Below are 22,913 nucleotides of genomic sequence, written 5' to 3'. Positions count from 1 at the left end.
AAAAAAAAAAAAAAAAGATTTATTTTCTATCAGTATGTGGACTCATACATTTTGTTTCATATCTAGTCCCTTAATATTTCTGTGGTACCCATGTTGTCTTAGATTTGCCTGGAAAGAGCTCCATTTTGCTCCTGTCTTGGTCTTTTATCATTATTCCTTGAATACCTGCTGACTTCTGGGAGCACCAAAGGTGTCCCAAGTTCCACTCTTACTTTTCCTTTCCAGCCCTGGTATCAGTCCCTTCTATAGGAAACCCTGGATTTAGAAAGTAGGACCTGGCTTCTCAGAGGTTCATTGATAGTAGTATGTCAGTGCTTCTTTGCAGAGCTAGGAATAGATGCATGTATAGGTGTGCATGTGTGTATCCGTGTACAGATATGCACACCTACACCTGTCTGTAAAGCCCTGAGTTTGGCTTCCAGCAAGGCTGGAATAGTACTTCCTGTCATGCTCAGAACCACTGAGATGCGGACAAGATCTTTGAGACAGTGGTTCTCAAGTACAAAGGGCAGTCAACGATCTCTGAGAGATGGGATATGAACTGAACCTTCCTGTTGCTGTGTTCTCCTAATGACCTTGAGTGGTTTCAGGCTGTGACATAAAAGGGGAACCAGATAGAACCCAATCAGACTGTGTGAGAACACAGAGTAGAGCATCCAGAGACCCAGCTGGCAGGAGTTCACATGAAAGAATACAGCATAGGACCTTGCCCATCTGCAGAGGCTCAGGAGAATGTGCCCATGGCATATTGGTGTGAGGGAGCTCCCTGGGGCTGAGACAGGATTGAGGAAGGACAGAGGACTCAGTGCTCCACCCTACCTGTGCCCACCAGCCAGCCCAGCAACCTCAGTGTTGTCAGGCACAGGGCAGCATTCCAGGAAGGTTCTTGCTGCAGTAATAGCTTAGAGTTGGCACTTTTTCCACCCCATCTGAGCCTTAACAGGGTTAACGTGAATACCCAGCAAGATCAAATTCACATGTGCCTGGTGTATAGAGAAGCAGGAAAATGTGATAAAAAAATGAAGAGAAAATAAGTTGAAGCTAGCCCAGACATGGCAAAGGGATGTCAAGCTCCCAGTTATTGTGGCACCTACAAAAGTCAACTAGAGTTCAGTAATTTGTTTTTACTTTTTTTTTTTTTTTTTGTCTTTAGTCCATCTGAAGTTTTAAAGTCAAACCACTATGTTCAAACGTTTCTTGATCCCTCCTTTCTTGTTTCATAGTTGGTAATGATTATGTTACCAATTTAAAATAGTTTTAACTTGTTTCTATATACATTGTTGACTTTTATTTTACTTTGTGAATTTGTAACACACTAGCATAGTTACAAAAGTCAAAACTCTAAGGAGAGATGGCTCAGAGAAGTGTCACCCTCCGATGGTTCTCCTCAGTCCCATCAGTTCTTGGCATTCCCTTCCTGGTTTCTTTTTTGTCAGACTAAGCAGGCATGTGTGTATAATTTCACATTCCCGGTATATAGTAATACCTCAGTTCACCAACTCTTCTGTCTGGTTTGCAAACAGAAGCATTTGGCAAACTTTTGCTTCTATTTGCCAACTCTGCATGGGGTGACAAACACAACTGCAGCAGTCTTCCCTGCCATCTTCCTTGCACAGGAATGTGGCCATCTTCCCCAGAATTGTGGGACAAATTAAGCTCCTGAACCAAGGGACCACTGTATCCTCTTCTGTTTCTTCAAAAAAACATCATGTATTCTGACAGTTGCTCTATGTTTGTTTAGAGAGCTTTCTCATTATTCAGTTGAACATTTATATTATTCAGTTTTTTTCTAATCATAAATAATCTTGTGTCTACATGTTTTAGTATTGTTAGGGGTTTACCTTCAGAGAAAATCCCTACAAGTGGCAAATTTGGGGGGTTTTTGAGATAATGCCAAACTCCTCTCCATATGTTGATGTCAAAGTGAATTGTCACCAGCTTTGTACAAGTCTCAGTGCCCAGAGACTGCCAAGAGAGTGTGTTGCATTTGTAGTTTTTTCCAGTCTGAATGGTAAACGTTAGCTCATTTTAGTGTTAATTTTGCATTTATTTTACAATAAATTAAATTGAGTAACATATAGGGCCATTTGTATCTTTTTTCTTTTTTTCATGTGAATTGTCTGTTTATCTTTTGCCCATTTTCTAAGTAAGGTTTTTGGTCTTTTCCCCCCTTAGTTTTTTTAAATGCTTTGCAAATTAGGAATATTAACTCTAATATCCCCATTTATTTTATTTTTCATATATGTTGTAAACATTTTCTCTAGATTTGTTTTGTTTGTAGTAATTTTTTCCCATGGAAAAGTTATTTTAAAAATATATTCAGATTTATCAATCTTACCTGTTACTAATCTTAGTCATATATAAGCCTTTTCTACTCTTAGCTAATTCAGGAATTCGCCACGTTTTCCTCTCTGCTACTTGGAAAATTTTTATTTTCTGTGTTGAGATCTCTGATGCACTTGAGTAAGAGCTCCCCATCTTTGCTAGCGTTGTGTATTTAAATCCGTTTTGTAAGTGGCTTTCAGTGCTCCTGTCAGACAGTGACGTCCCATGCATGGCAGCATCTGGGCCTGCACCTGTGCTTTCTTGTTAGTCCCTGCCTTGTCTTCCCTCCTCAGCACAGACCTGCAATCAGAGTCCCACTCTCTCCATCAGGGCACAGCTTTGCCTTTTTAGCATTTTCCTAGAGATTTCATGCCCATTCTTTTTTCCATATGAGCCTCTGTATTCATCTGTTAGCTTCATGGACAAGGTTGTTGGTGTCTTTATTGGGATTGTCCTGACCATGTAAGTTAACAGAGAGAGCAGTAGTTATTGAGTTCCCTACTCAAGAACAAGTGAAATCTTTGCATCTCTTCAGGCCTTAGAAAATGCCCTTCTGAGAGTCTTTTAAAGTTTCTTCATGTAAGGTTGGCAAATCTTTTGGGTTTATTCCTGTTTTATTGCTTGTTATTATATAGGGAGTCTCTCGCACCATTTTACCCTTTAGGTGACTGTTGTGTGTGATTAGGAAGGCTGTAAGGTTTTTGTAGGTTAATTTTATTTTGTCACCACTGACTTACTAAGTTTTACAGTTGATTCTCTAGGGTTTCTAGGCATATTTTTATTTATTTATTTATTTGGTACTGGGGATTGAACTCAGAACCTTGAGCTTGTGAGGCAGGCGGCGGCACCACTGAGCTAAATCCCCAGCCCTGCATATTGTTATTTTAAAACTTCAGAAAGGCTGGGTGAAGTGACACACACCTGTAATCCCAGCTACCTGGGAGGCTGAAGCCAGTGGTTTGCAAGTTTGAGGCCAGCATGAGCAACTGAGCCAGGCCTTGACTTAAACTTTTAAAAAGGTGGAGGTGGGGGGTGGGTGTTGGAGGTGTAGGTTAGTGGTAGAGTGCTCCCCTAGCATGAGCGAGGCCTTGGGTTAAAAAAAAACAAAAAATAATTTTTGCTTTACAATTCATATCCCTATTGATTTTTTTTTTTTTACTGCACTAGCTAATGTGTCCAATTAAATGTTAAATAGCAAGTATTAGATGTAATGGACATCTTAGCTTTCCCATTCTTAGTGGAAATAACCTCTACTCTTTATTCATTAAGATTCTGATATTAAATGTAAGGTATATATTTATTAAGGAACTATCAATCAATTTTCAGTTTTTGGAATTATGTATAGGGATGAGGGATTACCTTAGTGGTGTCATGCTCGTTTAGAAATATCACCTATGGATAATATTGAAGCTAATATAATATTAGATAATGAATTTCTTAATACTGAACCAACCTTGAATTCCTAGATAACTCCTATTTTTTTTTGCCCTTTTTTTTTTTTTTTTTTTTGGTGCAGGGGATCAAACTTGAGATCTCACACTTTTGAGGCAGGCAGTGGAACCACTGAGCTAAATCCCCAGTCCACTAATATTTTCTTATTGTTATCTGTAAATGATGTTGTTTTGTAGTTTTTTATTTTATGTGTATCATTGGTATCTCTCTTCTGTGTCTTCTATGTTACTGGTCTGTTTTCCTAGAAAACAGGCTATCTTGTCCACTTGTCTATCTTGTCCACTTTTCAAGTTTACCTACATGTATATAAAATATTCTTAGAAAATTTTTAAAATTTGCTTTGGTTTCAAGACAATTTCCTCATCATTTATAATTGTATAAATTTATTTTTCTTTCTTTGATTAAGACAAGATAAAGGATTATCTATTTTGGTTTTTATTTAAAAAGCCAAGATGTTTATTTACTAACCAGATCTATGGTTGTTCTCTATTTTGTTATCTTAGCTTTTATCTTTATTATTCTATTCCTGGTACTTTTGTTTATGTTGAATTTTGGTGGCCTTTTTTTTTTTTTTTTTGTACTGGGTATGAAACACAGGTCCTTGCATTTACTTATAAGGCAGGTGGCAGAACCAGTTAGTTAAATCTCCAGGCCTTGGTGGCTTTTTTATTTAGCATTTGTTCGTTTTATAACCTGTACTTGGAAGTTTAACTTACTTTTATTCTTTCATTTTCATTGATGTAAGTATTCAAAGCTATGGTTTTTCCACCAATCACCACATTAATTTTATCCCAGTTATTCTGCTGTGTGCTGTTTTCATGATCTTTGTTTTTTAGAAATTCTGTAGTTCTGGCCTAGACTTTTGCCTTCATTGAAAAGTTAGTGGGTACTGAATAGTTTCTCTTGTGTGAATAATCTGCAATAATACATAAGATCCTAATAAGATTACTGACATTTAGAAATGGGAAGAAAGGAGCTAAAGGTGTAGGGAAGGTGGGATGGGTAGGGGAAGGGTAATAAGGGAAAAGAAAAAAATGTGAGATAATGAAAAGATGGAAATAAAGTGTTTGTAGATGGGGAGGGGAGGAGGGGGTGAAGGGAGGGCAGGGGTAAGGGGAAAAATGAGAACCAAGACTTGTCATGTAGAGGTACAATATCCCAACAATGAATGTAACTGTACTGTATCCCTAAAATGTACCAATAAACTCAAATTAAAGCTGGAAAAAAGAAAAAAAAGAAAGAAGAAAAGTTAGTGGGAGGTGTTTGCTTTTGTTCCCAGGGACAGGGAAAAGGGTAAGTGTTAAGGTTGTGATGAAAGCCTTCCCTTGGATTATTCTAAAACAGGGGTCACTATAACTCCCCTGTCAGGTGTGGTGTGCATAGAACCTGCATTCGTGACATTCCCAGGTCTCAGCAGACACCCTGTGAAGAGCAGTTGTGTGGTCTTTATTTTTGTCTCCCACGGTAACAGACTGTTAGGAAAGGAGAGAGGATGTGTGCACCCGTGGTCTCACACTGCTTCCTTTGTCCCTGCCAGTGGGCGTGCACAGCGTGGTGAAGCATGATGCCATCGTGGATGGTGCCAGCCCAGACTACGTGCTGGTGGAGGCAGAAGCCAACCGAGTGGCACAGGATGCCCTGAAAGCCCTGCGGCTATCCCGTCAGCAGTGTCTGGGTGCTACGTCTGGTGTTCCCACCTGGACTGGCCACAGCGGTGCCAGAGTGAAGTGAGAGCTCCTCCCCACTGTGCTTGCAGGGTAGCAGAAGTTGGGGCTGGCTGCCGTCAGGGCGAGTGCGTATGCTCAGCCAGGGCGGCTGTGGAACGCGGGCCAGCCAGGCTTGGGTGACTTGGGCATGCCACTGTCACTTTAGCTCACTTTCCAAAGCAGACCTTGAGGGGGAGGAAGTGATCAGTTTAGTTTGAGAAACAGTGTAGTTACAATAGTAGCAGCCACAGAGTAATGGTTAAACTTTAAGGGGATGGTCACCTAGTGCGTAGCAGTAGCAAGCCTGTTCAGCAGTCCTTAGGAGTCACTCGGCTGTGCTGTGTGGTGGCGCCTGCTCCATGCACCAAGCAGGGATCTGAGGGGCTGCTTCACAAGACACAGCAGTGGTTTCCCTGGCAGAGTAGGAGAAGGAGCCCGGGGTGGGGTGAGGTGCTAGAACTGTGCAGCTCTGGAAGAACAGCCACAGAGATGCGTTTTCCCAGAAGAGTTCAGTTGGCAAATAACTACTTTGGTCCCTTATCACAAAAGCTAACCTTTGTCTGCTGTGGTTCTTTTCCTTATGTAGGAGTAGATTTGGTCAGAAAAGGAACTCTAACCTCTCTGTGCAACGTCCTCTGTTGTCTACAACAAAACAATTCCAGGTAACAGGATAGTCAAGCAAGACATGCTTGACTTCATTTTATCTGATTCCGAGGGTGAAAGAGATGGCTGCTCTTGGTGTGGTGACACCTGATGCTTGCATTGTGGGCTCTGATTCATGATGTGCTTTCCCTGGAATCTAAAAGGTCTGACTTCTAAAACCCAGGGCCTGAATCAGCATCTTTGCCCTGCACTTATTGGTACAGGGACAAGTGTGCCACCATGACTATATCTTCCTAGTCTGGGGGGCCTGCCCACTCCAGAGTCTCACCCTCTAAGCTACCTCGAATGTGGTTGCCCTGGCCTGATGAGCTGCCTGGTGGAACTCCCCTCTCCACTAGCTCTGTAGTGCTCTGCCTGCCCCCAGTGCTTCAGGGAGAGTGAACCGGGCCTCAGGCCTCCACTCAGCACTCTATCTGATGACAGTTATGTTAATACTTAAACTTGGGGACTCCCAGTTTTAAATGAGTGTGGATACATTCAGGAATAGAACCTTTCAGACGCCACATTCTGTGTTTTTAGCAGGAATCTGGAGCACTCCCCAGGTTCGATTCATGCCATCATTGTAAGGAAACTTATGTAAGATATAAGGTAGAAGGCATGAGCAGACATGAGTGAAAGGAAGAGAGGCAGTGTGGCGATGTCCCTGCTCCTTCATCATCTTGTGCCCTCCCTCCATCTGCCTCCAGTATGGTGCATGGCCCTGGGAGTGGCTGAGGTGCTCTCCTTTCTGGTCCACTACTTTGTTAGGAAACATTAACAGCAGGTAGACTCTGATGTCAGGCTCTCCTCCTTTCCCTTGGGCTGTGATATGTGTCATAGTCTCTGACTGTGTCCCCCCTGCCCTGTGCCCTTTACCTTTAACTTGGGGCCCTTTATCGCCTCTGGGGAGCTAAGTAGGTATATAACCTAGAAATCCAGTGTATCAGTGCTGCCACTTTTTTTCTGCAGGATGGTGTGGTGAAAAGGGAAGAAAAAGACCGCACATCTGAGCACTTCAGTGGAAAAGCTGAGGACATGGACTCTTCCTCTGCAGCCCTCACATCCTCCTCCCTCTTGGCCAGGATGAGAGCGAGAAACCACCTGATCCTTCCTGAGCACTTGGAGAGTGAAAACGGGCACCCAGCAGAGGTGTCTGCACTGCCTCTCTGTGCCACAGAACACGATGAGCTGCTAGTGGACATGAGGAACTTCATTGCTTTCCAGGCCCGCGTAGATGGCCAGGCCAGCACCCGAGAGCTACTGCAGGAGTTTGAGCCCAAGCTGTCCACGTCACAGTCCTGTGTCTTCCGGGAGCTGTTGAGGAACCTGTGCATGTTTCACAGGACGTCGAGTGGGGAGGGGGTGTGGAGACTCAGGCCGGAGTACTGCTGAGTGTAGCACCCCTCAGCCCCACCCCATGTAGCTCCCAGCATAGGCTTCAGAGCCCTGCCTGGGCCTGTGAACCTCCACATGGCATCTACCTCATAACCAGAGCTGAGGAAGGAGGTGCTCTTCCTTAGTGCTGCAAAGATTCAATAATGCTGACTGAAGAAGGAAATACGGGGCTTGGGGGCGGGACCAGGAACTATGTTATAAAATCAGGGACGCAACAGATGCTCCTCACAGCACATTTGTTCCTTGTGTTCATGGAGAGGCTTGGGGTCAGGAGTCTCCGTTCTTTTTATTGGTGCTAGAAACATGGCTTCCATTCAGTTGACCTGTTCAATAAATTAGGTCATCAGTATTTGATAGCAGCAGTATTCTGGTGCGTAACTTTTAAATGCTTAAATTTACCATTTGCCACCCAAAAGAGATCAGATTTGTTGTCTTGGAAAACAGTTGCCTTTATAAACAGTCTCCTTTTACGCTACTGTACGTTGGTAGGTTTTAAAATTTTTACCCTTGGTGCTGAGGGTTAAGCTCAGGGCCTTGGGCACTGATTGCAGGCTCCACCCTGAGCCGCGTGTCCCTCTGCAGGTGTTTCCATGAGTACAGCAGGAAATAACTTGTTAATAGTCACGAACTCAGTTTATCCTGGCTGCCCTTTAAGCAAAAGGTGCCCCCCACCGCCACCACAGTAACTGTTGATTTTGGGAAAGTTGAAAGTATTACTGTATTTTACAAATTAAATGAAAAATCCATGCAGAACTGCTAGTAAGTACATAAAGCAATACGTGCCTACACGTCCCTGCAGATCGCAGCCAGGGTCTGACCTGGCCCATGCACTTGGACTGCGTGTGTGAGTGCCCCTGCTGCAGTGCTGGTGCCTTCACACCTGAGTGCCGCTTCAGCTGTGGCCCCTCTGTCTGCAGTCACCTCTCCGTGTCTTCCCTTGTGGTGTTGCTCTCCTGCTCTGGTGGCTTGCTTTTCACTTGAGCCTCTTCATGGCTCACTGTTCTGTGGTGGTGCAGCCTCAGTCCTGTCCCTCAGCCTTGTTTTTCTCATTTCCTTCTCTTGGTTGCACGTCATCCCTTGTCTGAAGTCTTGTCACCCTGAGTCCATTGTGCTCCTGACATTTCCACCGTAGCTGTCCTGCTGCCAGCTGTCTCCTGGATGTTTCTGCTGGCTTGTGCTTTTTGCCTTCCATTTCTCTGTGTGTGTAGTTTGCTCGCCTCCCACCATGCCCTGGCTTATGCCTTGCTCATGCTTACAGTGGGCAGCCGTGTCCGGTCCCATCTGCTTTTCCCTGCTGTCCAGAAGAGGCACCTCTACAGGCTCTGTGTTGCCCTAACTGCCTGACATGGGTTGCACTCTCTGCTGCGACTTTGATTGATAGCTCAGACCAGGGACCCTTCCGTGGCAGTCACTGTTGCCAGTGGGATCTCCTGCTTCCATTAGTAGAATTCCACCTTGTTCATTTTTATATGTGTCTGTACGTGTGGGGGTACATGTGCGCGCGCGTGCGCGTGTGTCGGGGGTTATATTACTTTCTTCGCTTTGCCATGGGAAGGGTTACTAAGGTCAGTGAGTCTTAACCTTCAGTACTTGGCTCGGGGGTCAGCACGCATGGTTGATTTGCTTCTGGGGAGCTCTCCATTTATTTTTATGTTTATAATCCTTAGCCTGTAGAAAAATTGTGTCCCTTTGTTCTCAGGGCTTCCTACCTGTAGTGTCAGAAGTCTAAATCATATTGAGCTAGAGAGAAGGTATAGCCTTCTCTTCAACTGAAAATACCTGTTGGAAGTTTCCAAGCAGTAATCGTGAGGTAGTCTTCACCCCAGCTGTGCCCCCATACCTTGGCTGTGGATGGGCTGTGTCTCGGGCTGGACACCTATGAACACAGTCCTGTCCTCTCAGACAGAAGGGGACCACGATGCTCTATGCAGGTGGTTTTGACAAGACAGCGTAACATTAGATAATCTGACTTTTACAATGTTAAATGCTTGGTGCAGTGTAAATATATTTAATGTGTATATCGGTATGAATAAAAGATATAAACCTTTTCTCAGAGTTATAAAATTCCTTAGTTGCTACATGAATATGCAAGGGGTGATGAGAATATATGGCAAGTCAGCTTTCCTGCCAGTGGTGGCCATGCCGCAAAGTCCCGAGCAGGGCAGTGGCACACTTCCACATGGGCTGTACACAAGGACTGGGCTGTGCTCCACACTGGATGGTCCCTGCCTACTGGCTGGGGTGCTGCTGAGGCTTCAGTGCCTGGCGTTAGAGTGCATGGTGGCAATGGAGGATGGAGGAGAAGGGCTGCCGGGCTTGGACTGCTCTCTGACCTGTTGCTGCAGAGTAAAATAAGTTACTGGCTTGTTTAAGCCACTGTCTCTTGGACCTTCTTTATGACTGGTTTTAGGTAATTGACACTAATGTCATTATACTCGCCTTATTGTACTAATGTGATTATACTCTCCTTTTGTGCAAGACATCTTTTCACTTCTCTAATAAAACTCTGCCTTCATGAAAGTGCTGGGTTACAGATGACGTAGTTTTAGAATTGTAATGGATGTAGTTGTTTCTTCCACTTCACGGTCCATTAAAGGACCCATCTTTGTCACCTTTGCCACCAGAAAGTAGTATTAGTCTTTATATGTGGTTGTTTTAAAACCAGTCTTGTGATAGAAAAGAACCTTCTTCTAAGTTGAATTTTCTGATTACTTGCAAAGCCAAACATTCCCATGTTTATTGGCTCTTCGTAGATCTCTGCTGTAACTTGCTTGTTTGATTCATTTCTACCTCGTTTTCTTTGGCTTATCTCTTTGTCAGGGTTTTTCCCTCCAGACACAGATGAAAAGGGACTTGTCCCAGCTATTACTGAGTAGTCTGTTCTTCACTCCAAGTATCCACTCTTTACATGCTGTGTCCGTTTCTGGGTGGCAGGTGTGGACCTCTTGTCTCCATCACCATGCTTGGCGGCTCACTTAGTTTTGTCCTTTTTTCAGCCACCTGTGGCCGGCTCCCCTTCCAGTGTCTTGTGCGCTTTCTGTTCCGAACAGTATAGAATCAGCTTATTAAGTTCTAAAATTGTGTTGCTCTTTTAACTGAGACTGTGCTGGTTTATTCATTAATTGAGGATAATAGAATTTTCATAATATAATTTCCCCCATTTGTATCATGATAGCCCTCATTTTATTTAAGTCCTTTATTCCTGGATAAAATTTTAATAACTTTCTTCATAAAGGTCTTACACTTTTTATTAGGCTTATTCCTATGTATTTGAAGATTTTTAGTTTGGCTGGGGATCTTTCTCTTTTTATATACAAATATGGAGTCACTAGGACATCCATGTATCTACCTAGCGTTGTTTATCACTCAGAAGTTTCTACATTTAAATATAGTAAATTTAGCCTTTACGTATTTTGTCTCCTTATTTAAAAAGCTCTTCCCTCTTAGATCAAGAAAACATTCTCATGTTAATTATGTGTAGGTAGCTCTCTTCCCTAGCATCTTTGGTACCTGGGCTCGAACTCAGGTCTTTGGGCTTGTGAGGCAGGCAGAGGCACCACTAAGCTAAATCCCCAGCCCTACCTAGCATTTTAAGAGAAAAAAAAAAAACCAAAAAAAACAACAGGCAGTTCATCCTTCCAATGCTTAAATCATTGTGGCTAAATAATTGGTAATTATAAGTGGTAGAATGGCTTTGGATTTTTGTTCCAAATCCATTTGGGATCATCTTGTCACATTTAGATTTTATTTCTTTGATTGTAGTGAATGTGCAGGTTTGTCAGGATTGCATATCATATTGAGTTTCTCATGAATAGGTCCTATTGATCCATTTTCTTTTAATACAGCTTTATTAAAAAATCCCATTATGTCTTACATTTTATAACAAAGTCATTACAATTTAAATGTGTTCCTTAAGACACCAGAGTTCTTGTTGCCATCGTAAATGATATCTTTTTAAAAATCACAGTTTCTAAAGCCAGGCATGGTGGTGCACACCTGTAATCCCAGCACTTGGGAGGGTGAGGCAGGAGGATCGCTGTGATTTCGAGACCAACCTGGCTGCATAGTGAGTTCCAGGTCAGTCTCAACTACATAGTGAGACCCTGACTCAAAGAACAAAATGAAACAAAATCACATATTCTAGCTTATAAGGGTCTATCTCTAATAATTTATTGATCTTCAGTTTTCTAGCAACTTCGCTGAACTTTTCATTCTAATAGCCTGTAAATTGTGTATGTTATAATCATGTTGCTGCAAATAATGAGTTCCTCCATTCCAATCCTTATACTTTATATATTTCCAAAATGAAAATGAAATTTGGTGTCTTTGTCTTCTGCCCTAACATTGAAGATAAACTTACAAATTTTAATGTTAAATAGGCAGTAGCTGTTACTTTCTAGTACGTGGTCTTAGTCAGGTTAAGGAAATGTGCCTTCTAGTCTTGAATCCAGTGCTTTATTTTATGAAATGCTTTTCCTGCATTTATTGATAAAATTATATAGTTTTTCTTCTTTAATACCACTCTGCTTTGGTGAAGTACAGAATTAAACTACAACATCAAAACGTTCCTTAAATTTCCACTTCCAAAATGGCAACATGAGGACAGTACAGGTGGCATAACTGGGACCAGGAGGCCACTCCCTCTCCACCCACCTGAATTTGGGCAACACCCAGGCCAATTGTTCTTCTGTTGTCCTAAGAGAACCGAACAGAAATAACAGGCCCAGAAAATCTCAAAGTCTCCAGGCTAATGCACATGAATGTTAGATCTCCTGGCCTGAACTTCATTAATCTTTCCCCCACTAGAACCTTCTTGGGGTTTCACGTGTATGGACTGTATCTCATGTGTGTGACTTAGTGAGTTCTGGGACAGGCATGCATATTTTGGTACCCCAAGGTGAAACAGCACTGTCAGTCTCATGCAGAGACTCTATGAGAAGAACCTGAGGTGGGGCACACATCTTTTAAAATCTGAAAGCCTGATTTTTCTGTGTGCTTCCTATTTCCCTGTCATCTTGACACCACTTTTCTGTTTGTGCCACCTTTTTTGTTTCTGTTGGTATGGATCTGCCCTGAGTGCACTTTGCTGTTATCAATAAATATTTTTTTCTTTTACCATTGGGTGTACAATTGCAATTCTTTGTTCACCATACACACGAACCTAGGGTGGGCAGGCTGCCAGCATCACCTCTTGCCCCAAGGGCAGCATGTAACTTCATGAAGTTAAAGAATATTACCAAAAAAATGCACTGGAGAGGATCTAGATCTGAGTTGGCAGAAGAAATAAATACTTCAACTTGCGGAGATTGAGAGATTATCCTGCTCTCCAAAGAAGAGAGGAAGAATGAAAAGAGAACAGCCTTAAGAGAAATGTGTGAGACACTATTAAGACACTGTTAAATACACATGTAATGGGCCAAGTGTGGAGGCACATGCCTGAAATCCCAGTTATTCAGGAGGCTGAGGCAGGAGAATTGCAGAATCGAGGACAGCCTTTGTGGGACTTGTTCAGGGATGTTCCTGTTTCAACTGCCAGGATGAACAGCCTACAGAGAGCCCTACCTCACTACCAGGACCTGGCCCTCAACCAGTCAGGACTGAGCATTAGATTATGCTTGCTTGCTGTTTACTAGATAGAACTTTTCCATAAACCAGGCCTTCCCTTTGCAGACTGTTCCTTGTGACATTAAACCTCTCCATGGTTTTCCCCCTTGCATTCTTTCCTAGTGAATTTTTGTTGAAAATGGAAAGACTCAAATTTCCTGATTTCAAGTTGGCATAGAAAAGTGATGGAGTGTGATACTGGCAGAGAACCAGAGTGAAAAGATTACGAATCTAGAAGTAACCCTCTTATCTATGCTCAGCTGATTTTCAGCAAGGGTGCCAAGTCCATTCAAGGGGAAAGAAATCTTTTCAACCAGCAGTGCTATGGTAACTGGTTATGTGTGAAAGAATGAAGTTCGACCTTTGCCTGGCATTACATATGAAGGTTAACTCAAAATGGGTCAGACCTATATGCCTGTGTGTAGGACCAAAACTACACAACTCTTAAGACAGAGCTAAATCGTCATGACCTTGGATTTGGCAAAGAATTCTTGGATAGAACCCCCAAAGTACAAAAAAAAAAAGAGATAAAGCTCAGTTCATCAAGTTGTAACGCTTCTGTGCCTCAAGGGTTCCATCAAGAAAGGGAAAAAACCCCACAGAATTGGAAAATACTTGAAAATCATGTATCTGATAAACATTTAAAATAGGTTTTTTTCCAGTATGGGGATTGATGAAGGGCCTTCAAACTGAGCTACATCCCCAGCCCTCTTTTAATATTTAATTTTGAGACAGTCTTGCTAAGTTACTAAGTTCCCAGGCTGGATTCAAGTTTGTGATCCTTCTGCCTCAGCCTCCAGAGTACTGAGATTACAGGCATGTATCACCGCATCCAGCTTAGACTAGATGTTTTAAAATTCTTCAAGTTCCTATTTTAAAAATGGACAAAGGATCTGAATAGACATTTCCACCAAAGAATGAACAAAAATGGCCAGTGAACACACAAAAAGATGCTTGACATCTATAGTCCATCAAGGAAACACACCATTTTACATATACACTCAGATGACTAAAGTAAGTCAGACAGTAGTAACTGTTGGCAAAGATATAAAATGGAGTCCAAATATACTGTGGGTGGGAATGCCAAATTGCAGCCATTTTAGAAGAAATAACTTCTTGAATGATCCAAGTTACTATATGACTTAGAAATTTTATTCCTAGGTATATAACCAAATGAAATGAGATCATACATTCATGAAAAAACTTGTACCTGACGGCCTATAGCAGCATTCTCCATAATAGCCCAAAAGTGAAGAGTTCAAATGTTCATCAACAGGTGAATAGATTGAAAATGCAGTATATCTATGCAATGGACTATTATTCAGTTCCCAAAAGGAATGAAGGACAGATACATGGTACAATGTTAATGAACCTTGAAATTTTTGTAAGTCAAAAAATTAGTGAAGGGGCCAGGGATTTAGCTCAGTGGCACTGTACCTGCCTCACAAGCTCTAGATCCTGAGTACAATTCCTGGTACTGGGGAAAAAATAGGGATGAGGGACCACATACAATATAATTCTATTCCTATGAAAGTTCAGAATAAATTTATACAGACAGTAAATAGGTTAGCAGTTGCTTAGGAAGGGTAGTAAGAGGTGGGCTATAGCTAAAAAGTTGAAATTTGTTTTGTTTGAGCTGATGAAAATGTTTTAAAATTAATGCACTAAGGGTTGCATATATTTCTGAATACACTAAAACCTACTGATTTTCACTCTTTAAATAGAGCTATTTTGTATATGAACTTGTATCTCAACATAGGTCTTAGGTACAAGAGAAACTGAGAACTCAATAAAAATAATGTAATTTTAATCAATGGGCAAGTCCCAATGTGGTAGTGCATGCTTGTTATCCCAGCACTCTGGGAGGATTGAAATAAAAGGCACAGGTTCAAGCCCAGCCTGGGCAACTTAGTGCCTTAGAAAGACCCTGTCTCAAAATAAAATGTAAAAGAAGATCTGCAGATGTAACTAAATGCAAGGCTCTGGATTCAATCCCCATTACTACATACACAAGGTAAAAATCTGAATAATTTCCCAAAGAAGATAACATGAACAGCCACCAAGCACATGAAAAAAAAGGGCTTAAATCATTAGGAAAACATCAATAAAAAACAACGAGATATCATTTTATATGCACTAGAATGGGTATAATTAAATTTTAAAAAATTAAAATGTAACTAGTGAAGATGTGGAGAAACTGGAACTCTTAGACATTGCTGATAAGAATGTTTTCCTTTTGTTCTGTGGCACCGAGGTTTCAACCCAGGATCTCACACTGAGCTACATCCTCACCCCTTTTTATTTTTTAAGACACAGTCTCTCTAAATCACTAAATTGCTCAGGCTGGCCTTGAGTTTGTGATCCTCCTGCCTCTAGCTCCCAGGTACTGGAATTACAGCCATGTACCACCATTCCCAGTGGGGTATGAAGGTATAGTGAGATGGCCACCGTGAAACAGTTTGACTATTCCTCACAAAGTTAAGCGCAGAATTGCTGTATGGCCCAGCAATACTACTCGTTGGCAGGATGGTCTCAAAGGAATTGAAAGTTGGTATTCAAACAAACACTTACACAAATATTCACAGTGGCACCATCCCTCAGAGCCCAAATGTGGAAACAATTGAAGTGTCCATGGACAGATGAATGGATGAACATGTGACCCCTCCGTCCTGTGGAGTATCCTGAGCCATAAACAGGAATGAAGCAAATGGGTGAATGCTGAGAACATGGGAAGTGACAGAAGCCAGATACAAAAAAAGAACATGTTTTATGTCTGTACTTACAAGTGAAACCCAGAACAGAGAATTCTGCTGATGGAAAGAGATTCATGGTTGTAATTGGTGGGGATGGGAAGGTGCATGGGGTGTGATTTCCTAATTGACACTGGGGTTCCTTCCTTCATCACTGCATGATGAAAATATTTTGGTACTGATCGAAGTGGTGACTATACCTGAAAGTACCAATGGCTGCTGAATTGTACACTTCAAAGAGTATTTCCAGGTGTTCAACATTGCTTTCCATCATTTTGGAAAGTTTCATTTTTCCAGAAATTATCTATTTTGTCTAGATTTTTAGTTATTCTGTTGATATATTCTCTTTGTCCGTGGTACTCTGTATTTTGCTTTCATTTGTGTGGATTTATTTTTATCCTGTGTGGTATTTGTGCTTTCTGAATTTAAGGATTCATTTCTTTCAGCCTTTCTAGGAACTATGAGCATTATTCCTTTGCATGCTGCCTCTCCATGTTTTCTCCTTCTGCAATTGCTTCCTTCTAACCTGTTTAAGCTGTCTGTTGAATTTTCAGTTTTATAATTACAATGCCTGTCTCTAAAACTGTTCTTCTCTCCCTTTGACCATTAATGATGATGTGTCAACTTGACTGGATTTAGAAATGTCTAGAAGATTAGTGGGGCACAGTTCTGGGGGGTCTGTGGATGGTTGACACGTAGGCCAGAACACTGAATGGGAAGACCCACTGTCTTAGTTACTTTTTTCTTTGCGGAGACAAAATTCCCAGTGGTCAAAGTTAAGGGAGGAAAGATTTATTTGGCTCACAGTTTGTAGAGGTTTCAGTTGAGTGTTGGCTGGCTCTAAGGCAGGGTGTCCTGCTAGAAGGCCATCACAGAGGAGAAATAATTCATGATGGGCAGAAGATAGCAAAGCAAGCAAGAGACCTTAGCAACTTTGTTCTGCCCCCTTTATACTCTATCTAGGGTACCAGGATTAGGTAGGTACCAAATCAATCAGTGAACTGGTTTAGTAATCACACATTCACTCTACATTCAGCCACTTCTGAAAAAGTCCCATCTATGACTTCATGAGGCTTTGAGGGGACATCTACACACAAGCTTTAACACCCACCCTGGATGTGAGTGGCACCAACCAATAGGCTTGTAGGTTGGATAGAATAAAAAGGGAAAGCAGAAGGAAGTATGCCCATTTTTGTTGAGGAGCTCTGGCCTTTGCCATCATCTTTCAGCACTAGTCTTCATTTCCTTCAACTTCCACTGCAGACTCACACTGGTGACACTCCAGTGAGCTTCCAGGTCTTCAACCTTGGACTGGTGCTGCATCTTTGATCCCTTTCATTCTGTGGCTTTCATCTTCTTGGCCTGAGTAGCTACTGAATCCTCCACATCTCCAATGTGCAAATAGCCACTGTGAACTCTTCCACCTCTGTTCCTGTAAGCCTGCCTAGGAAATCCCTCACACAGTTATACATTTATTTATTAATTTTATTTTTTATTCTTTTGGTACTGGAGATCGAACTTGGGACCTTGAGCTTGCAAAAAGGGTGGTGAAACCACTGATTTATCTGAAGAATAAAAATTATATTTTGCTGAGCAAGTTACCTGAGATTAACATGGAAAATGTTTTTCACTAAAAATAAGAATAAAAATATGGAGGTGAATAATCTAAGGAATTATGCAAGAGGAGAAGCGAGGTGTGGTGGTACACACCAATACCCGGGCTATTCAGGAGGCTGAGGCAGAGGGATTTCTTGAGCCCAGGGGTTCAAAGCCAGCCTAAGCTGTCTCAAAAACACAAGCACTGCCAACAAAAAACAAAAATCACCACTGCCACAGCAAAAAGAATTATGCGAGAAGGATGGGATGGGAAAGCAAATTTTGTCCAAGGTAGGAAAAATTCTTAGTCCTCTGACTGCTGTAGCTCTGTGGCCTCCCTACTTCTGGCCTGTGCCAGAAACAGTTTGATGAAACAGGTCTGAGGGGTTCTTCAGTCTCCCCTTGTGTGTGTTGCTGCAGGCCTGAAGTCCTTTGTTCTGCATGTTTCTGTTTACCTGTATGGTGTATTTCAGATTTGAAAAAAGGCTGCACACGCTTCAGTTAAGGCTATTGTTTTAGAAATTTCTGAACTCAAGACAAAAAAATTCAACTACCAGGTTGTCCTTGCACTGTCACTGTGGAGAAGGTCTAAGTGGCTTGCTGGAGCTCTCTGCTTGCAGCGGAGTATGGTTGTGCAGGCCTGTGACCCCAGCACTTGGGGAGGCTCAGGCCCAGCCTGAGCACCTCAGGGGCTCAGTGAGACTTTGTCTAAACAAAGGAGATGCAGTGGGGATGTGGCTCAGTGTGAGGGTCCTGGGTTCAAGTCCCAGCACTGCAAACCAATAAGGATAATAACAATAACAGCAACTACTTTTGGCTTGCAATGTCTTAGGTTTATACTTTGATTTGACAAACGGTCCTTGGAATATTAGCCACTGTGATGGATCATTTATTTCTTCACAGTGAGCGCACTTCCCTGTCTTGGAAGTATTGCAAAAGCAGTAAATATGTGCAGTCTGTAAACTTACTTTTTGCTTTCAGGATGATCGTGGTGGACTAGAGGATGGATTCCGCCCCCCTCTGTGGGATTTGCGCCTCCTACCATCATCTGAAGTGCAGTCCTCATTCTTGGGTTAGCCTGACTCCTGTGGAGACAGTGACACCACCAAGGAGCAAGGAGCGGAAGCATCTGTCTGCTGACAGGGCCAGGGGAGAGCTGGAGATTCACGGCTCTGGACCGTGGTGTTGTGAAGAGGAGGAAACCGCTGGGGGAGGGACTTGTGGGGTTCAAATACCCCACAAGTTAGGAATGAGCTAAAGCCAGGACGAAGACACCTGAGACAGCTGCAGGGTGACCCTGGGGGCACTGGCTTTCTGGGTCTCCCCTGAGGGTTTCAGATTCCTCTCACCAAACTCTTTCCATGTCAAGCACCATTTTTCTCGCCTTCCTTTCTTTCCTCCAGGCTGTGCCACATTTCTGCTCATCTGCTTTGGATTCTCAGTTGGTGGTTAGTAGTAGTCAAAGAAAAAAGGACGGTTTTTGAGTGTTTATTTCTCAGTACTGGGAATTGAACCTAGGGCCTTCACATGGAGCTGTGTCCCCATGCCCTTTTTATGTTTTTTCTTGAGACGTGGTCTTGCTAAGTCACTCAGATGCCCAGGCTGGGTTTGAATTTGCAATCCTCCTGCCTCAGCCTCCCAGAGTGAGGGGATCACAGGCCTGCACCTGTATCTCTGACACCAGTGAAATATCTTTGCAGAAACTCCCTGCTATGTCCATGCTGGGCAACACGCACAGTGCCTCCGATGTCCAAACAGCAGAGAGTGGGTGTGGAGAATCTGGCAGCTGTGCAACTACACGTTTTGCTGTTAAGAAACAGGATGCACCATGGATATGCATGCCTGGTGAGTCCAGGGCCAAGGAAGGGGGAAAATGTAAACAGCTGTTCTGATTTTACTGAAGAGGCAAAGGAGGTTTAGTTTTTCATTAGTCACGTGCTTTCTTGTGTTGATAAGAACCACATTTTAGAATACTGTAATGGGTATGAAAGGGAAGTGGTTCCCTCTGCATTTGATCATCACAGTTAGGAACCTGCAAAGTGACTGTGCTGGGGGCATGGTAGTTTTCACAGACCTTCCCACGGGGGCCCTCTGCTGTCACTCACCTTTAGACTGGCAGGGGCACGTTCCAGGGAGGCGAGGAGCTCACTTGCAGGCGTCCCAGATTCGCACACTCCACGTAAACAACAGCAGCAGTGGATTCCAACTCACCGAATAAAAGCAATCCATGTGTCCATGTGGTGACCAAGTCCAAGGACAGAAAATGAGATAATAGAGGAGAAGGAAAACGTCTTTGTTCCTGGAGAATGCCAACCAATAAATGCAGAAAGAAGGGAGGAACGAGAAAGAAGTCCATCTGGCAACCGTCATGTAAAATGGAAGAACCCTTAATGGATGTTAAGTCTGGGGGTTCTTTTTATAGCTTCAAAGTATCCTCCACAATTACTTATTAATTATAAAAGGCAAAATTATGACTACACAATGGAGATGTTGACCCACTCCTTGACCAGTACCAGCATCATGTATGCATCCTCCCAGGCCCAGAGATGGCCGCGTAGAGGCTATAACTCAGCCAAGAACGCAGGGCTCGGACTTAAACACTAGGAAACCTAGGCTACAGGCTGATTATGAAACAGCTGGTCTGTCAGTGTCATCAGAGGGGAAACAGGACTGAGGGTAGTTCGGAGATGTGACCACCAAAGGCTGTGTGGCACAGGGAGAGGTGGCTGCAGGGTCAATGGCTAGGATGAGGTTGGTTGCTGCAGGGACACCATGGCTCCTGGTGCTTGCAGTTGCACTGTGGGTAGGTGACAGAATACCCTGACCCTAGGAAACTCACACCGTGTGCTCAAGGATCAAAGGGGCTGACACTGCAGCCTCCCTCCTCCAGTGAAGCAAAAGCTTCAGGTCTCGGGGAAGGTGCCAGGCGGGCCCTTTTCTGAGTTCGGGCTCCCGAGGTCATGAATGGGGCCTGGCCAATGAGTTGTATGGGGCAGGCTTCTCTTCAGCATTCAGGCCTCTCTGCTCTGAGGGGCACCAGCCCACCACAGCCTCGTGTGCGCAACCTGGTGTCAGCAGGGATTGGGCTGGAGAACCACCAGGATCCCACGAAACATAAGCAACTAGCGATGTGCAGGAATCACAGACACAGCAACCACCTCCCCCTCACCACTTCCATGAGCCTCCTTCCTATCCAGCCTGCTCTTGATCACTCCTGCAAGGGGAGCTCACCCTCTGGACGGCACTGTTCTGTTCCCCCTGTGATACCGTGCCTTCATGGGCCTCAGTTTTCAGCCACTGTGAATCCAGTTTGGGATGACATGAAGCACAGCTAGGTGAGCCTCTAGCTGCAGGGAACTGCTGTGGGCTCAGGCTGTGTTTCATGGGGTGACAAGCCCCAGACTTCGGCCCTGTGCAGCATAACCAGGCCAGAAGAGGGGAAATGTGTTTACGACTACAGGAGCATATAGTCTGGCAGAGCCTCTGTGAAGAGCCAGGGGCCCACCCTGTACACAGCGCCAGGTCCAACAGAGGCAGGCAAGTGGAAGGCCCAGGCGCCTTTCAGCAGTCAGGAGCCCCTCAGGGGTGGCCTGGGCAGGTCTCTTTTCCTCTCAGGGCCCCACCTGTCCTCTGACGCTGTGTCTTGGTTCCAACACCATCTCTTTGTGCTGGACCTGTCTGCCCCACAGCAGGCTCTGGGAAGTCCTTCCAGTCTCCCCTACTCTAGCAGACCTGCTTGGCTTCCTGGTGACTTGTGATAGTTAACTGTGGCATCCACTTGAATGGATTAGTGAATTGGCAGGTTACTGGAGCACAATTCTGGGTGCAGATGATTGATACCTAGGCAATGATCCGAGGAAGGGAGACTTACCCTCAAGTTGGTGGGTAGCACCAACCAATAGGATTGTAGCTTTGGTGGACTACAAAGGGAAAGAAGGAAGTCTGGCCTTTATTCCCATGGAGGAGCTCTGGTCTTTGTCATTACCATTGGACGTTCACCTGCAGTTCCTCCAGGCTTCTGGTAATACCCATGGGTTGACACCAGACTCTTCAGAGAACTTCAAGCCTTTGAACTTAAACTGCATCTTATCATGAAGATGCTCAATTGCTTCTTTCTACCCCTGATTCTGCAGGTGGCCATCATAAATGTACCTTGTGGACCCTTTATAGATCATATACATATATATTTTATATTGTCTGTTCCTCTAGTGAAGCCTCCTGGTATGCACTGTTTCTGCATGTGAAGACATTATGCCAAGCTAGGTAATTAAATGGACTCAGCTACATGTTGGTCCCCAGGCTGAGGCAGGAGTATTCTCACCCTGAAATTCAACCTGGACCTTGGAGACGACCCAGCAGGACAGGACAGCCAAGCTGGACAGCTGAGGGGGCCAGAGATGGTGGCCCAGCGCCCCCAGGTGCAGGATAGATCAGTGATGTTTGTGATAAAGTGTCAGTGGGCCATGAGAAAGATAAGCACAGCCCGCCCTCACATCTGTGCAAGTCAGCTTTCTGTGACTGCAACAGCCCCCCACCCCCAAGACAGTCAGCTTACCAAGAGAGGGTTAAGGTCAGCACATGATCAGTTGGCCTCATTGCTTTTGGGTCTGTGGGGAGGCAGCAGGTTATTTGGGTGGGAACATGAGGTGGAAAAAGACCCTGCACCACACAGCCAGGGAGGAAATCCAGGAGGACACCATGGCCCACAGCTCCCTTGGAGACACAGCCTCAATTGCCTATGATCTACCACTGAGCCCCACCTCTTAATGGCTCCACCACATTCCAATAGTGTCGCACGGAGGCTGAAGTCTTTAGCCTGGGGCCTTGCGGGATGGTTAAGTTCAACCTATTACAACTGTGGATTCAACCAACCTCAGAAAAAGTAATCACTTCTGTACTGAACATGTACAGACTTTCCCTCTCCTCACATGGCATCTGTGGGATGGCAGGTCCTAGGGTAACCTGAGTGCTTTGACATCCATAGGAGGATGTGTGGGCTACATACACACATCACACACTACATGGCGGCTTTGGATTTGTATACATGGGGAGCATACAAACCAGCCCTTCACCAACACCAAGAGTCCAGGGTTTATTGGATAACCAGAGTGGGGCTCAGTGACTCCAGAGGCCCCAAAGACAAGACAAGGTTGGGCCACTTCATGAAAGCTAAGCATCCATCTGGAACACTACAGATCATTGTAGATAATCTTGTAAAATAATTTCAAACTAAAGATATTATACATGGGGAGCATACAAACCAGCCCTTCACCAACACCAAGAGTCCAGGGTTTATTGGATAACCAGAGTGGGGCTCAGTGACTCCAGAGGCCCCAAAGACAAGACAAGGTTGGGCCACTTCATGAAAGCTAAGCATCCATCTGGAACACTACAGATCATTGTAGATAATCTTGTAAAATAATTTCAAACTAAAGATATATAT

At 43.8% G+C, this 22,913-nt stretch overlaps 1 protein-coding gene across 3 annotated transcripts in view; it reads left to right on the top strand.

Moving 5' to 3' along the window:
• The window catches only part of Ercc6 (ERCC excision repair 6, chromatin remodeling factor), a 76,814-nt gene extending 65,286 nt beyond the window's left edge, over positions 1-11,528 (top strand). For all 3 annotated transcript variants that reach the window (XM_010622510.3, XM_010622511.3, XM_010622509.3), the window contains 3 exons: positions 5,315-5,504; positions 6,070-6,145; positions 7,095-11,528. In XM_010622510.3, coding sequence (XP_010620812.1) covers positions 5,315-5,504; positions 6,070-6,145; positions 7,095-7,517 — 689 coding nt within the window. In that variant the 3' untranslated portion in view covers positions 7,518-11,528. The remainder of the gene's footprint in view (positions 1-5,314; positions 5,505-6,069; positions 6,146-7,094) is intronic.
• The last annotated feature ends 11,385 nt before the right edge of the window (positions 11,529-22,913 follow it).

The sequence above is a fragment of the Fukomys damarensis genome, unplaced genomic scaffold (genome assembly GCF_012274545.1).
Source record: "Fukomys damarensis isolate Sample0158 unplaced genomic scaffold, DMR_v1.0_HiC HiC_scaffold_1, whole genome shotgun sequence".
Taxonomy (NCBI): domain Eukaryota; kingdom Metazoa; phylum Chordata; class Mammalia; order Rodentia; family Bathyergidae; genus Fukomys; species Fukomys damarensis.
Note: the sequence above shows the minus strand (reverse complement) of the source record. Positions and strands in the feature narration are given on the sequence as shown.